This window comes from Cherax quadricarinatus, chromosome 85, assembly GCF_038502225.1.
Source record: "Cherax quadricarinatus isolate ZL_2023a chromosome 85, ASM3850222v1, whole genome shotgun sequence".
NCBI lineage: Eukaryota > Metazoa > Arthropoda > Malacostraca > Decapoda > Parastacidae > Cherax > Cherax quadricarinatus.
Window position 1 is genome coordinate 5,392,752 of NC_091376.1, and position 16,393 is coordinate 5,409,144.

At 40.8% G+C, this 16,393-nt stretch overlaps 1 protein-coding gene across 2 annotated transcripts in view; it reads right to left on the minus strand.

Annotated features, from left to right (window-relative positions):
* LOC128703144 (uncharacterized) overlaps positions 1–16,393 on the minus strand; it is a 226,303-nt gene that overhangs the window by 34,846 nt on the left and 175,064 nt on the right. For both annotated transcript variants that reach the window (XM_070103247.1, XM_070103248.1), the window contains exons 8-10: positions 13,320–13,442; positions 2,628–2,727; positions 1,410–1,612 (exon numbers count right to left, since the gene is read on the minus strand). In XM_070103247.1, the coding sequence (XP_069959348.1) occupies positions 1,410–1,612; positions 2,628–2,727; positions 13,320–13,442 (426 nt within the window). The remainder of the gene's footprint in view (positions 1–1,409; positions 1,613–2,627; positions 2,728–13,319; positions 13,443–16,393) is intronic.

The window sequence follows — 16,393 nt, forward strand, 5'->3', positions numbered from 1 at the left end:
TGTAGACCAACCTTATCAGGTCTTGTGTGTAGACCTACCTTATCAGGTCTTGTGTGTAGACCAACCTTCTCAGGTCTTGTGTGTAGACCAACCTTATCAGGTCTTGTGTGTAGACCTACCTTATCAGGTCTTGTGTGTAGACCAACCTTATCAGGTCTTGTGTGTAGACCAACCTTATCAGGTCTTGTGTGTAGACCTACCTTATCAGGTTTTGTGTGTAGACCAACCTTATCAGGACTTGTGTGTAGACTAACCTTATCAGGTCTTGTGTATAAACCAACCTTATCAGGTCTCATGTGTAGACCAACCTTATCAGGTCTTGTGTGTAGACCTACCTTATCAGGTCTTGTGTGTAGACCAACCTTATCAGGTTTTGTGTGTAGACCAACCTTATCAGGTCTTGTGTGTAGACCAACCTTATCATGTCTTGTGTGTAGACTAACCTTATCAGGTCTTGTGTGTAGACCACCCTTATCAGGTGTTGTGTGTAGACCTACCTTATCAGGTGTTGTGTGTAGCCCTACCTTATCAGGTCTTGTGTGTAGACCAACCTTATCAGGTCTTGTGTGTAGACCACCCTTATCAGGTGTTGTGTGTAGACCTACCTTATCAGGTGTTGTGTGTAGACCAACCTTATCAGGTCTTGTGTGTAGACCAACCTTATCAGGTCTTGTGTGTAGACCAACCTTATCAGGTCTTGTGTGTAGACCAACCTTATCAGGTCTTGTGTGTAGACCAACCTTATCAGGTCTTGTGTATAAACCAACCTTATCAGGTCTCGTGTGTAGACCAACCTTATCAGGTCTTGTGTGTAGACCTACCTTATCAGGTCTTGTGTGTAGACCAACCTTATCAGGTTTTGTGTGTAGACCAACCTTATCAGGTCTTGTGTGTAGACCAACCTTATCATGTCTTGTGTGTAGACTAACTTTATCAGGTCTTGTGTGTAGGCCACCCTTATCAGGTGTTGTGTGTAGACCAACCTTATCAGGTCTTGTGTATAAACCAACCTTATCAGGTCTCGTGTGTAGACCAACCTTATCAGGTGTTGTGTGTAGCCCTACCTTATCAGGTCTTGTGTGTAGACTAACCTTATCAGGTCTTGTGTGTAGACCAACCTTATCAGGTCTTGTGTGTAGACCAACCTTATCAGGTCTTGTGTGTAGACTAACCTTATCAGGTATTGTGTGTAGACTTACATTATCCCTCCAGTTCTTGTGTGTAGACCAACCTTATCTGACTTTTGTGTGTAGACCTACCTTATCAGTCGCTCTTGAGTGTAGACCTACCTTATCAGTCGCTCTTGAGTGTAGACCTACCTTATCAGTCGTTCTTGAGTGTAGACCTACCTTATCAGTCGCTCTTGAGTGTAGACCTACCTTATCAGCCGCTCTTGAGTGTAGACCTACCTTATCAGTCCAGCTCTTGAAGATATCGTCAAACTGCTGCTGTGAATGCTCTCTGAGGAAGGCCTGGCGGGTGGCGACGAAGGCTTTCAGTTCGCTCTCAAGAATCTTGATAAACTCTTGTTGCAGATCCTCAGCTTTGACGTCCTCAAAGCCAGCCTCTGTCATCGCCTCCACGTACGACGCTGCTGTTTCTAGACAGTAATCTGCGTTCAAGACGCAAATTACCATATTCTTATTACTGATTTGCACCCTCAGGAGCAGAGCTTCGATTTTGGTATCTCATCTTCACTATTTTTTTTTATCAACTAAGTTTTTGACAGTACTTAGATAAGAGTACGGAACATTTTGTTGCATTTATGTATTTATAAAAGGCATATGATAGGATGGATAGGGAAGGAAGGTGGCAGATGCTGCAAGTGTATAGAATAGGAGGCGTGACTTGTGAATGTCCAAGACAGACCGAAACGTCGTGGTTAGCGTCTCTCTCCTATGTGTGGGTTATTTGTGTATTGTTCCTGCCACGGTATTGTGACTTTTTGTTCTTTATAGCAGGTAGGTTACTTAAAGCAGTTTAGTTTTTATGAGAATATTGAAGCTCAGGTCGGGGTATGTAGGAGAGAGGGAGATTATTTTCCTGATTTTCCAGTAAAAGTAGACATTAGTCAGGGATGTTTAATGTTGTTTAATATGTTTATAAATGGGGTTGTAAAGGTAGCGAATGCTAAGGTGTTGGGGAGAGGTGTGGCATTAAAATATAAAGAATCTAATACAAAGTGAGAGTTGTCATAGCTGCTTTTTGACGATGACGCTGTATTTCTGTAAAATTCTGAAGTTGCAAAGTTGGTAGACGGATTTGGAAGGGTTTGTAAAAAAAACATTAAAAGTGAGAGTAGAAAACAGCAAAGGGAGGAGAGTATCAAAAATCTAGGAAATGGAAGATTGGATATCAATTTGGAAGGAGGAAGTATGGAGGAGTTAATGTGTTGAGATATTTGGGAGTGGACCTGTCATCGAGTGGGTCATTGAAAGATGAGATGAACCATAGAACTGACAAGGTGGAAAACAGTGAGTGGTGCATACACACCAACAAAGCTCTGCTCCTGTTGCTACTACTAGGTAATATAATAGGCGATTACTAATAAATAATATAAATAGGTGATTATTAACAGGTAATATAAATAGGTGATTACTCATAAGTAATTAGAAATAGGTAATTACATTTGACATTGCTGGCATAATGAAGGAAGGAGTTCGGAGGGTGAGAGTTAGTCCTGCAGAAGTCTGTGACGAAGAGTGTCCCTCCAGGACGCAACCAGTCCTGAAGAACATACAAAATACATCATTTACATCAGTCAGTTGAAGATTGAGACACTTATGCAGCATAAGTGTCTCAATCTTCAACTTGTCGGTTTTTCAAACCATTCATCACATCAGTCAGTCTTTATTATGCATGAATTATAATGTGAATTATGATGTTTTACAATGGTGAAATGCAACGATAAATCACCAGTTGTGTAATGTCATCTGTCCCAAGTTCATCAGAATTATTATTTATTAAAGAGTGAAATGATGTTTTAAAGAAAAAATGCACAATGACGTGACTTTAACAATACACAAATACAGAGTGACTTTGTAAATGGTTCAAGTGGGACCGAAACGTCGTGATGAGCTCCCGTCTGTTATGAGTAGGTTATGTGTTTAAATGATGCTCATTCTCTGAGGTATAACTGACCTGTTTGTTATTCTAGTTTTCTAACAAGGGCAGAATCAGCTCTCTTATGAAGCTCCTCTATAAACAGTAGTGCAGTTTTACATGATCATTATCAGTCGCATTTACAAAAAGGGACACTGTATAAAGGAGTGATGTAAATGATTCAGAAAACCCACAAGTTGAAGAATGAGACACTTGTGCAACACTTGGGAATCTTTACTGAGTAAACGTATCGGCATCCAGTGGCTTCTTCCGTCCAGTACAGAGAAGAACGGTGGGAGATGAGGAGGAGTTTGAGGTAATCAGTCCCTCAAACCCTTCTTCATCTTCCACTGTTATTCTCTGTATTGGACTGAAGAAGCCACTGACTGGCGAAGTGTTTCCTCAATAAAAATCAAGCTTCATCTTTCATAGACCCATCTGCTGACACGTCCACTCCTAAATAGGCAGCAGAGAGTTTGAATAAATGGGGAGAAATCAAAATGGGGGCACGTCACAAGCGGTGTTCCTCAGGGGTCAGTGTTGGGCCCGTTGTTGTTCATAATTTACATAAACGACATAGATGAGGGAATAAATAGCGACATAAGCAAATTTGCTGATGACACCAAAATAGGCCGTCCAATTCATTCTAATGAGGACACTAGAGCACTCCAGGATGATTTGAATAGACTGATGCAATGGTCGGAGAAGTGGCAGATGCAGTTTAATATTGACAAATTCAAAGTTCTAAATGTTGGACAGTTAAATAACCATGCCACATATAAACTAAATAATGTAGATCTTAATACTAGTGATTGCGAAAAGGATTTAGGAGTTCTGGTTAGCAGTAATCTAAAACCAAGACAACATTGCATTAGTGTTCGCAATAAAGCTAACAGAATTCTTGGCTTCATATCTAGAAGTATAAATAATAGAAGTCCTCAGGTTGTTCTTCAACTCTCTATATCCTTGGTTAGGCCTCATTTAGACTATGCTGCTCAGTTCTGGTCACCGTATTACAGAATGGATATAAATGCTCTGGAAAACGTACATAGGAGGATGACAAAGATGATCCCATTTATCAGAAATCTTCCCTATGAGGATTCAATTCAAATTCAAATTCAAAGTTTATTCTCTATAAAGATTACAATGTTGAATTTACAGAATTTGGTTGTTGTGTGGTTTACATGTAGTTAAATAATGATTACAGAGTGTACCACTAGAACGCATTTCGGGCAGACCTAGTTTAATTCTTTATTTTAAAATATTACAAATTATGAGGTAAGTTGGTATTATGGCTAAGTGACTAAATACTAGTTTGTGAGTTTAGCAATGTGAATGCTTTTGTTTTGGCACAGTACATAGTTTCAGTATTGGAGTATCATAGGATTCATTATTTTAAGATTGAGATTAATATTTCTGTTTATGGTCGAATGGGTGAGTGAGTGTAAGTGTGAACCACCAGGTGATATTCGTGTAGTTAGTTGATGGGGTGTATCAGGGAGATAAGATGTTTTCTAATGGTAGTTTTGAAGGTGAATGTGTCTGCAGTTCTAGAGTTCTCAGGTAGGGTGTTCCAGATTTTAGGGCCTTGGACATACATTGAATTTTTGTAAAGGTTTAGTCGAGGGCCCTGAATCTGCACTCTCTCGAAAGGCGTAGAATTAGGGTGGATATGATCGAGGTATATAAATGGAAAACAGGAATAAATAAAGGGGATGTAAATAGGGTGCTGAAAATTTCCAGCCAAGACAGGACTTGCAGCAATGGTTTCAAGTTGGAAAAATTCAGATTCAGGAAGGATATAGGAAAGCACTGGTTTGGTAATAGTGTTGTGGATATGTGGAACAAACTCCCGAGTACAGTTATTGAGGCTAAAACGTTGTGTAGTTTTAAAAATAGGTTAGATAAATGCATGAGTGGGTTTGGGTGGATGTGAGTTCGACCTGACTAGCTTGTGCTGCTGGGTCTGGTGCCGTGCTCCTTCCTTGAGTGGAGGTGACCAGACTGGGTGGGTCATTGGGCTAATCCGGGGGGGGGGGACATGGACCTGCTCAGCATGAGTCAAATAACTGCAAATAACACTGGGTCAAATAACACTGCAACAGGCCTACGTCTGTTGCAGTGTTCCTTCTTTCTTATGATCTTATGTTAAATATCTGAATACATTTACCTCCTCCAGACTCTTTCCCTTCAATCTGATATCCAGTCTTTCGTTACCTATTTTTTTCATCCTCATCATCTTACTCTTTCCTATAATCACTTTTAATTTTCTTCTTTTGCATACCCTACCAAAGTCATCCACCAACCTCTGCGACTTCTCTTCAGAATCTCCCAAGAGCACAGTGTCATCAGCAAAGAGCAACTGTGACAACTCTCACTCTGTGTTAGATTCTTTATCTTTTAATCCCAAACCTCTTACCAACACCCGGGCATTCACTTCTCTTACACCTCCATCTATAAATATATTGAACAACCATGGTGACACTAAGGAAAGACCCTTTTTGTTAAAGTAACTTATGTGCCTGATGTACCTTCCTGGACATCATTGTGCGGATAAGAGTAAGATTACGGGTTGATGACAACCAAAAGTCAAGGAAAGAAATTCTAGCATGCATTTGCTCAAATTCAATTGTTGCTCCAGTGGATGTTTTTACAACTCCCGCTGGGGTAGTACTACTCCTCTCTTCTGAAGAAGAGTTACTTCAACTACTTAAGCAGGACGTCCTGGACAAATTGAAGACTTTGGGTATCCACCCAATTGCACCTGAAATCTATCAAGCGCAACGAACGGTGTTTGTTGCCAGAATTAACAGCATCATGAGAGATAGCACAGTGAATGAACTTCTTGCTGACTTTAATGCAGAGAATTCGGAACTTCATGCTGTCCAAGCACATAAATTTTCTAAACCTGGCAACAAACAGGAAACATTAAAATTAGTACTTGAGACACCTGAAGAAGCCAAACTAGTGTGCCAAAATGGCTTCAAATGTTTTGGGACAAGATGTACACCTGACCAAATCTCTCTTGAGCGGTTTGTCAGTGTGACACAATGTTACAAATGTTACGCATTTGGGCATACCACCAACAAATGCAGTAACCAAGCACTGATTTGCAGCATATGCTCTGGGCAACATTTTTTCAAAACTTGTGATAACAAAGCTAAACCCAAATGTGTCCTCTGCAATGGTAAACATCATGCTGTTTCTGCTATCTGTCCCGAGAGGAAAAAGGAAATGCAGAAAATTCTAGAAGCTAAGAAACTGTCCACTTCTAAGAAGAACACTCCCGAGGCACCTCCAACAATGTCCCAAACTTCCTTCCCAGCTTTACCTGGATCTAGTGGGACTCCTCAGGTCTCTTCCACTGGTTCCAATGTTTGGAATTCTCCCCCTCTTGGAGTGCCCCAATCTAACCCTCACCTACAACATACACAAAAGCAACAACAAGGTTCAACCTCACCTCCCATGTCTCAGGTATCCTCAGCCGGGGATATGACGAGAGCGCAACTAATGTATATGATGGCCTAAGACATTGCAGGTGGGGACATTCAACTCTGCTCAAAGGTTTTAAATGATTTGTTAATGGCTAATGGATCACTCCCATTACTATCCCAGATAATGTTAAGGAGATTATGGCCCAGCCTTCTCATAACAAGAAGTATGTTCCCTACTCTACTTCTACAAATAAGTCTAATTCATCCCTTGTCCAGGGATCACCCACCTCGCATAACCAAGTTGTCAACTCCCCTCAATCCGATGAGTCAATACCTGACCCTAACGATGCCCCAGAGATTGGTGCTTACTCTTCCGCTATTGCAGCTGATCTTGATGAACATGAACTTTCCCAAGGTAATTCACCTGGCCTACCAAATTTTCCCTTGGAGCCTCCACAGTCTCCCATTAACTCTCAAGAGCCTCTGCTTCCTGAATCTGGGAATATCACACCTCAGTTTTCTGATGATGACTCTAATGATTCTGTTAATATTACCAACTCTAGTGAAGATGGTGACACTTTCAATACACAAGCAACTACTCAGAACTTCCCTCCTCCCCTTGATGAGTCCAGCAGGGATAGTGAGTATACCAAAAAAGACATTACTTGCAGACGTTCAGACCGCAGTACACGTCCGAAGAGCAAGAAATAATGGGGATTACAATTTTCCAACTTAATATTCAACATTTCTTTAATAACCGTTATCTCCTTGAGGTTGAACTACATAATTACAATCCCGATGTTATACTCTTGAATGAGACAGCCGCAAGAGTTGATCAACATTTTAAATTACGTGGTTACTCTACTGTGGAGAAATCGAGAGGACCATTTAGTGGTGTAGCCATCTTAGTTAAATTAGGTTATACATTTAAAAATATTCATGTTGATGAAGATAACATTCTTGCAATAGAAATAACAACGTCTCATGGCCAACTAGTGATAGGAACTGGATATTTTCCCCCGAGACAACAATATATAGAGTCAATTCCTCTACATAGGATATTAAGCAGAAATATTCCAACAATTCTAGCGGGAGATTTTAATGCTCATCACCCTGCCCTCTTTAACTGTGGAGCTGGTATTCCACTGGGTGACTTAAAAGGAAAACAACTATTTAATATCATGACAGCCAGAAACTTGTCATTTCAAGGCCCATTTTTTAAATCGTATATTGGACCTCATCCAGGGACACCAGATATAGTACTGACAAACAGAGACTGTGACATCTTTCATTGTCGTATCTCTCCTGGTGGAAACGTAGGATCTGACCATATCCCTGTTATAATACAACTACAAACTTCTCCATTTAGAATACCTGTACCTCCTAAACCCAATCTTAACACCCTAGGATTTGACCCCTTCAGGGCATTTCTGGGTGAGGATGAAATTGTGTCGTTGGAAAATCTACCTTCCACTGCAATTGATGACGCGATCAGGTCCCTTCACAATCGAATAATTGAAGCTACTAATGCAACTTGCCAATTAGTTTCCGCAAAGATCTATCAACAATATAAACCTACTAGGGAAATTAGAGACGCTTTAAGAAATTATCAAGCAGAATGTCGAAGGCATCTTCAAACGCGACAACCACCAGTAGCTACATTGCACAGATTGAGGCAAGAATTAATTAACATGATTAGTCATCACAAACGCGACTTATGGAAATTGCTAGCTCTCCAAGCTAATCAGTATAAACGCGAGTCAGCAAAATTTTGAAGTAACATCAGACAACTGTTAGGGGCAAAGCATAAGGCTCCTAACTACCTAATTCATACCTTCACTGATGAGGATGATGAAGATGTTGAGATTAAACTTGATGATCCACAGGACCAGGCTAATTTGATGGGTGGTGTATGGGAGAAAATTCTCTCCCACAATAACAGTCGTCGATTTAACAATAATCACTATCAGTTGGTAAATGAATGGAGAGATGAGAACTTAGATGATCTACAACCACTACCTTCCATCGATACATCAACTCTTGAAGACACCCACCCGCTTACTAGACCTATTACATTACTCGAAATGAGTCAGGTTATTGGAAGAATGCGAAATAGAGCCCCTGGTCTCTCTGGAATAACAATGAAACAAATAAAGTTCCTACCCAGAAATTGTAAACAGTCTTTGGTTAATATCTTTAATGCCATCTTAGCCTCAGGACATTTTCCAGTGGTTTTTAAGACTGCTAGGATGATCTTTCTTGGTAAGCCCAATAAAGACATCCACCAACCTGGGAACTATAGATCTATATCTTTACTTGAAGTCACTGGAAAAGTTCTTGAGGTCATTTCCAACAGACTGAACTACTATATGGAGTTTAATCACCTTTTTACTGAAAAACAATTTGGCTTTAGAGCACATAGAGGTATCCATCATGCAATAAATATTATTTTCGATACTGTAGCAAGTCTAAAACATCAGGGCAATCTTGCCCTAATTGCCACCAGAGATGTTTATAAAGCTTTTGATAGCTTATGGCATGATGGTCTTATATACAAACTCATTGACCTACCAGACCATAGCTGGACTTTTCTCAGAGTAATTTATAATTTCTTAACTCAAAGAAAAATCATTCCCACCTTTCATGGCAGGTCGACAGAGTCTTTTATACTAACAGCTGGTGTCCCGAAAGGTTCTTGTCTTAGTCCAATTCTATTCAACATTTATGTGAATGACCTTCCTCAACCAGAGTTTAATGATACAATTATAACGCAGTTTGCAGATAATGTTATCCATGTCGTCTCATCAACTCCAGTAACAGGAAAATACAAGTATGAGAGAGTCATAGAAAAAATGAATATTGAACTTCGTCGAACATCTAATTGGGAAAATAAATGGATAATTACGACTAATCCTGACAAGGTCCTTGTTAGCACGATAGGATGTTTTGCATCAACCATCGAAGATAAAGGGGGTATCTCCATCAGAGGTACACCTGTAGCCATTAGAAACCCTAACAAGATCTTGGGATATGAAATAGACAGGCTGCTCCACTCAACATCACATGCAAATAAAAAGATCAACACAGCCAAAGCCGGTCTTAACAGTCTCTTTAGATTTAATCAAGCCCCTCAACATGTCAAAAACATCTGTATAAAATGATAATAAGACCTATACTCGAATACCCATGTGTCCCAATGACATTAACAACAAAGACCAACATGCTACGGTTACAACGGGTCCAGAATAGAGCTCTTCGCTTTATTACGGGCACCAGGAGGAGAGACAGAGCTAAAATGGCAGATTTACATGTACAACAAGATATAACTGCCTTAAATATACGCCTTGACACCCTGAAAAAGAAACAACTCTATGCAATGCAAGAACTCTACATGCCAGATAGAGAACATCCTCTACAAGTTGAAAATACCACGGATTATATCATTAATACTCCACCTCACAGGACTCAAAGAATGACTCTCCCACAGAGGGTCCGTCGTTTTATCCATAAAGATGATTACCATCGACCAATGATATTGAGCAACCTTCCTGATGAAGATGATTGGGTAACACCAGAACCCTTCTATGTTTACTGAGAAAATCATCGCCCCCAATTAGGGAGACATCTTATATAACATTCTACTGTAAAAATTATGCTAAATTTACTATGGCGGGACACCACCTGTAAGAAGCCATTGTCAAGTAATTCTTTAAAAACTGGCCAGGAAATTATTACCTTCATTGTCGCTTAAATATCCGTTGTGCAATCGCAAAAAAAAAAAAAAAAAAAAAAGGCAATTGCAACTTTTATAATTACTACCAATTCAGAGTCATGTACTTATATATCTGTTATATCTATGTGACTCTGATGGGTTAGTATTATACCTCTTCAAGAATATCTTATTATCTCACATACACTTTTTAAATTACACCAAAGTGGTTGGGCCATTTACCTTTTATATCCTACCTCTCTCCCCCCTCCCACCCTTTTCCAATATTTCTATCCTTACCCATCCTTCTTCCTTACCCATCTTACCAAAGCTCTGGTCATAAGAAGAAGAAGGTGACATCACACATCCTTGTCTAAAGCCTACTTTTACTGGGAAATAATCTCCCTCTCTCCTACATACTCTAACCTGAGCTTCACTATCCTCGTAAAATCTCTTCACTGCTTTCAGTAACTTACCTCCTGTTCCATACATTTGCAACATCTGCCACATTGCCCCCCTATCCACTCTGTCATACGCATTTTCCAAATCCATAAATGCCACAAAAACCTCTTTACCCTTATCTAAATACTGTTCTCTTATATGTTTCATTGTAAACACTTGGTCTGCACACCCCCTAACCTTCCTAAAGACTCCTCGTTCATCTGCTACCCTACTCTCTGTCTTATTTTTCAAAGGGTGTGGGAAGGAAGAAGAGCGACTGGTGGAATGATAATGTAAAGAGAGTAGTAAGAGAGAAAAATTTAGCATATGAGAGGTTTTTACAAAGTAGAAGTGATGCAAGGAGGGAAGAGTATATGGAGAGAAAAAGAGAGGTTAAGAGAGTGGTGAAACAATGTAAAAATGGAGCAAATGAGAGAGTGGATGAACCATACCACAGAGTGGATGAGAAGTTATCAACAAATTTTGTTGAAAATAAATTAAAGTTTTGGAGTGAGATTAATAAGCTAAGGAAGACTAGGGAATGGATGGATTTGAGTTAAAAATAGGAGAGGAGAGTTATTAAATGGAGAGTTAGAGGTATCGGGAAGATGGAGGGAATATTTTGAGTAATTGTTAAGAATTGTTAAATGTTGACGAAGATAGAGAAGCTGTGATTTCGTGTATAGGGCAAGGAGGAACAACATCTTGTAGGAGTGAGGAAGAGCCAGTTGTGAGTGTGGGGGAAGTTCGTGAGACAGTGGGTAGAATGAAAGGGGGTAAGGCAGTTGAGATTGATGGGATAAAGATAGAAATGTTAAAAGCAGGAGAGGATATAGTTTTGGGGTGGTTGGTGCTTTTATTTAATAAATGTATGGAAGAGGGTAGGGTACCTAGGGATTGGCAGAGAGCATGCATAGTTCCTTTGTATAAAGGCAAAAGGGACTAAAAAATAGTGAAAAAATTATAGGGGAATAAGTCTGGTGAGTATACCAGGTAAAGTGTATGGTGGAGTTATTATTGAAAGAATGAAGAATAGACGGAGAGCAGGATAACAGATGAACAAGGAGGCTTTAGGAATGTTAGGGGGTGTGTAGACCGAGTGTTTACAGTGAAACATATAGGAGAGCAGTATTTAGATAAGGCAAAAGAGGTTTTTGTGGCATTTAAGGACTTGGAAAATGCGTATGATAGGGTGGATAGGGGGGCAATGTGACAGATGTTGCAGGTGTCTGGAACAGGAGGTAGGTTACTGAAAACAGTGAAGAGTTTTTACGAGGATAGTGAGGCTCAGGTTAGAGTATGTAGGAAAGTGGGAGATTATTTCCCAGTAAAAGTAGGCCTTAGACAAGGATGTGTGATATCACCGTGGTTGTTCAATATATTTATAGATGGGTTGTAAGAGAAGTGAATGTCCGGGTGTTGGCAAGAGGTGTGCTGATGACACTACTTTTGGTAGATTCTGAAGAGAAGTTGCAGAGGTTGGTGGATGAGTTTGGTAGGGTATGAAAAAGAAGAAAATTAAAAGTGAATATAGGAAAGAGTAAGGTGATGAGGATAACATAAAGATTAGGAAACGAAAGATTGGAAATCAGATTGGAGGGAGAGAGTATGGAGGAGGTGAATATATTCAAATATTTACGAGTGGACGTGTCAGCAGATGGATCTATGAAGGATGAGGTGAATCATAGAATTTATGAGGGGAAAAACGTGAGTGGTGCACTGAGGAGTCTGTGGAGACAAAGAACTTGGTCCATGGAAGCAAAGAGGGGAATGTATGAGAGTATAGTTATACCAACACTCTTCTATGGGCGTGAAGCATGGGTGGTGAATGTTGCAACAAATATAAGGCCGGAGGCAAAGGAGATGTCTTGTCTGAGGGCAATGTGTGGCGTGAATATAATGCAGAGAATCCGTATTTTGGAAATTAGGAGGAGGTGCGGGATTACCAAAACTATTATCCAGAGGACTGAGTAGGGGTTGTTCAGGTGGTTCGGACATGTAGAGAGTGTGAAACAAAATAGAATGACTTTGAGAGTGTATAAATCTGCAGTGGAGGGAAGGCGGGGTAGAGGTCGGCCTAGGAAAGGTTGGAGGGAGGGGGTAAAGGAGATTATGTGTGCGAGGGGTTTGGACTTCCAGCAAGCACGCGTGAGCGTGTTACATGAAAGCGAATGGAGACAAATGGCTTTTAATACTTGACGTGCTATTTGAGTGTGAGCAAAGTAACCATTATGAAGGGGTTCAGGGAAACCGGCAGGCCGGACTTGAGTCCTGGAGATGGGAAGTACAGTGCCTGCACTCTGAAGGAGGGGTGTTAATGTTGCAGTTTTATAAATGTAGTATAAGCGCGCCTCCGGCAAGACAGTGATGGAGTGAATAATGGTGAAAATTTCTCTTTTTTGGGCCACCCTGCCTTGGTGGGAAACGGTCGATGTGTTAATAAAAAAAATATACAATAAGAAATTCATCAGTATTTTAGGTAGTAAAGTATTCTTGACTGGTGTTATCATGTTACAGGCAGTCTTAATGATCATTGTGTAATAGATAGTCTTTAAACTAACAATCCACCCAGTGTATTTTTCTCTAGCAAACCAAATAGTTGTTTCTAGGTAACATTTGAATTTAGCACTTACGTATAGCTTCCTGAAGACCTGTTGTTTGTCAGTGATGTAAAGAATACAGTCCCGACTGTATATTAAGTCGTAAGAGTCCTTCTCACGCTCAGCCTCCAAGATGTCACTCACCTCAAACTGAATCTGTCAGTAGTGATATGAAATTGTATCATCAGCAATATAAAACAACTGTCAGTAGGAATATTAAACTGAATCTATCTGCAGGAATACAAAACTGAACTGTCAGCAGGGATATAAAACTGAACTGTCAGCAGCAATATAAAGCCAAGTTTTGCAATGGGCAACGGAAAACAATATGATGTTCAATGAAGACAAATTCCAACTACTCCGTAGCCTGGCTGGCGAAGCTCTCGCTTCACATGCTTAGGGTGCGGGTTCGATTTCCGGCGAGGTGGAAACATTCAGCGCGTTTCCTTACACCTAATGTCCTGTTCAGCTAGCAAGTAGGTACCTGGGTGTTAGTCGACTGGTGTGGGTCGTATCCTGGGGGACAAGATTGAGGATCCCAGTGTAAATTAGACAGACAGTCCCTCGATGGCATACTGCCTTTCTTGGGTTATCTGTTAATTGGAGGAGAAAATAACTAGAACTGAGTATACTACAAACTTTGATCACACAATAGAACGGAAAGACCTGGGAGTGGTAATGTCTGAGGATCTCACTTTCAAGAATCACAACAGTGCCATAATCACATCTGCGAAGAAAATGAGAGGATGGATAATGAGAATATTCGAAACAAGAGATGCTAAGCCAATGATGGAATATTGCTGTGTATATTAACATCTCCATTCAACGCAGCTGAAACTGCAGATCTAGAGAATATAGAGAACCTTTACTACACATTTAAGTTCCGTCAAATACCTTAACTACTAATAAATTAGTCACATGTGCAACACTTGGGTTTCTTTAATGAAGAAACGTTTCGCCACACAGTGGCTTCATCAGTCTATAGAAAGAAGAATGGTGAAGAACAGGAGGAGTTTGAGGTAATCAGTCCCTCAGCCTTGAGTCGATGTAATCAGTCCAACAATCTTGAAAAGAATACCAAGGCTGAGGGACTGATTACCTCAAACTCCTCATGTTCTTCACCATTCTCCTTTGTGTGGACTGATGAAGCCACCGTGTGGCGAAACGTTTCCTCATTAAAGATACCCAAGTGTTCTACATGTGTAATTTATCAACTTGTCGGTTCTCTGAACCATATATCTACATATCTTAACTCCTGAGAACGCTTGGAAGCACCTGACTTGTACTCACTGGAGCACAGGCGAGAGAAATATATCATAATCTACACTTGGAAAATCCTAGAAGGAATGGTCCCGAATCTGCACACAGAAATCACTCCCTATGAAAGCAAAAGACTGGGCAGGCGGTGCAAAATGCCCCCAATTGAAAGTAGGGGCGCCATTAGTACACTAAGAGAAAACACAACAAGTGTCCGGATCCCAAGACTGTTCAACAGCCTCCCACCAGCCATAAGGGGAATTATCAGTAGCCCCCTGGTTGTCTTCAAGAGGGAGCTGGACAGATACCTAAAGTCAGTGCTGGATCAGCCGGGCTGTGGTTCGTACGATGGACTACGTGCGGCCAACAGTAACAGGCTAGTTGATCAGGCCCTGATCTACCGGGAGGCCTGGTCGTGGACCGGGCCGCCGGGGCGTTGACCCCCGGAATAACCTCCAGGTAGGTAGGAATACTGAACTGAATATGTCAACAGGAATATAAAGCTGAACTGTCAGCAGGAATAGAAAACTAAACTGTCAGCAGGGACATAAAACTGACTTTGTCAGCAGGAATATAAAACTGAACTGTCAGCAGGAATATAAAACTGAAGTGTCAGCAGGGATATAAAACTGACTTTGTCAGCAGGAATATAAAACTGAACTGTTTACCTGGAGTTTACCTGGAGAGAGTTCCGGGGGTCAACGCCCCCGGGGCCTGGTCTGTGACCAGGCCTCCTGGTGGATCAGAGCCTGATCAACCAGGCTGTTACTGCTGGCTGCACGCAAACCAACGTACGAGCCACAGCCCGGTTGGTCAGGAACCGACTTTAGGTGCTTGTCCAGTGCCAGCTTGAAGACTGCCAGGGGTCTGTTGGTAATCCCCCTTATGTATGCTGGGAGGCAGTTGAACAGTCTCGGGCCCCTGACACTTATTGTATGGTCTCTTAACGTGCTAGTGACACCCCTGCTTTTCATTGGGGGATGTTGCATCGTCTGCCAAGTCTTTTGCTTTCGTAGTGAGTGATTTTCGTGTGCAAGTTCGGTACTAGTCCCTCTAGGATTTTCCAGGTGTATATAATCATGTATCTCTCCCGCCTGCGTTCCAGGGAATAGAGGTTTAGGAACCTCAAGCGCTCCCAGTAATTGAGGTGTTTTATCTCCGTTATGCGCGCCGTGAAGGTTCTCTGTACATTTTGTTAGCAGGAATGTAAAACTGAACTGTCAGCAGGAATGTAAAACTGAACTGTCAGCAGGAATGTAAAACTGAACTGTCAGCAGGAATATAAAACTAAACTGTCAGCAGGGACATAAAACTGACTTTGTCAGCAGGAATATAAAACTGAACTGTCAGCAGGAATATAAAACTGAACTGTCAGCAGGAATATAAAACTGAACTGTCAGCAGGAATATAAAACTGAACTGTCAGCAGGAATATAAAACTGAACTGTCAGCAGGAATATAAAACTGAACTGTCAGCAGGAATATAAAACTGAACTGTCAGCAGGAATATAAAACTGAACTGTCAGCAGGAATATAAAACTGAACTGTCAGCAGGAATATAAAACTGAACTGTCAGCAGGAATATAAAACTGAACTGTCAACAGGAATATAAAACTGAACTGTCAGCAGGAATATAAAACTGAACTGTCAGCAGGAATATAAAACTGAATTGTCAGCAGGAATATAAAACTGAACTGTCAACAGGAATATAAAACTGAACTGTCAGCAGGAATATAAAACTGAACTGTCAGCAGGAATATAAAACTGAACTGTCAGCAGGAATATAAAACTGAACTGTCAGCAGGAATATAAAACTGAACTGTCAGCAGGAATATAAAACTGAACTGTCAG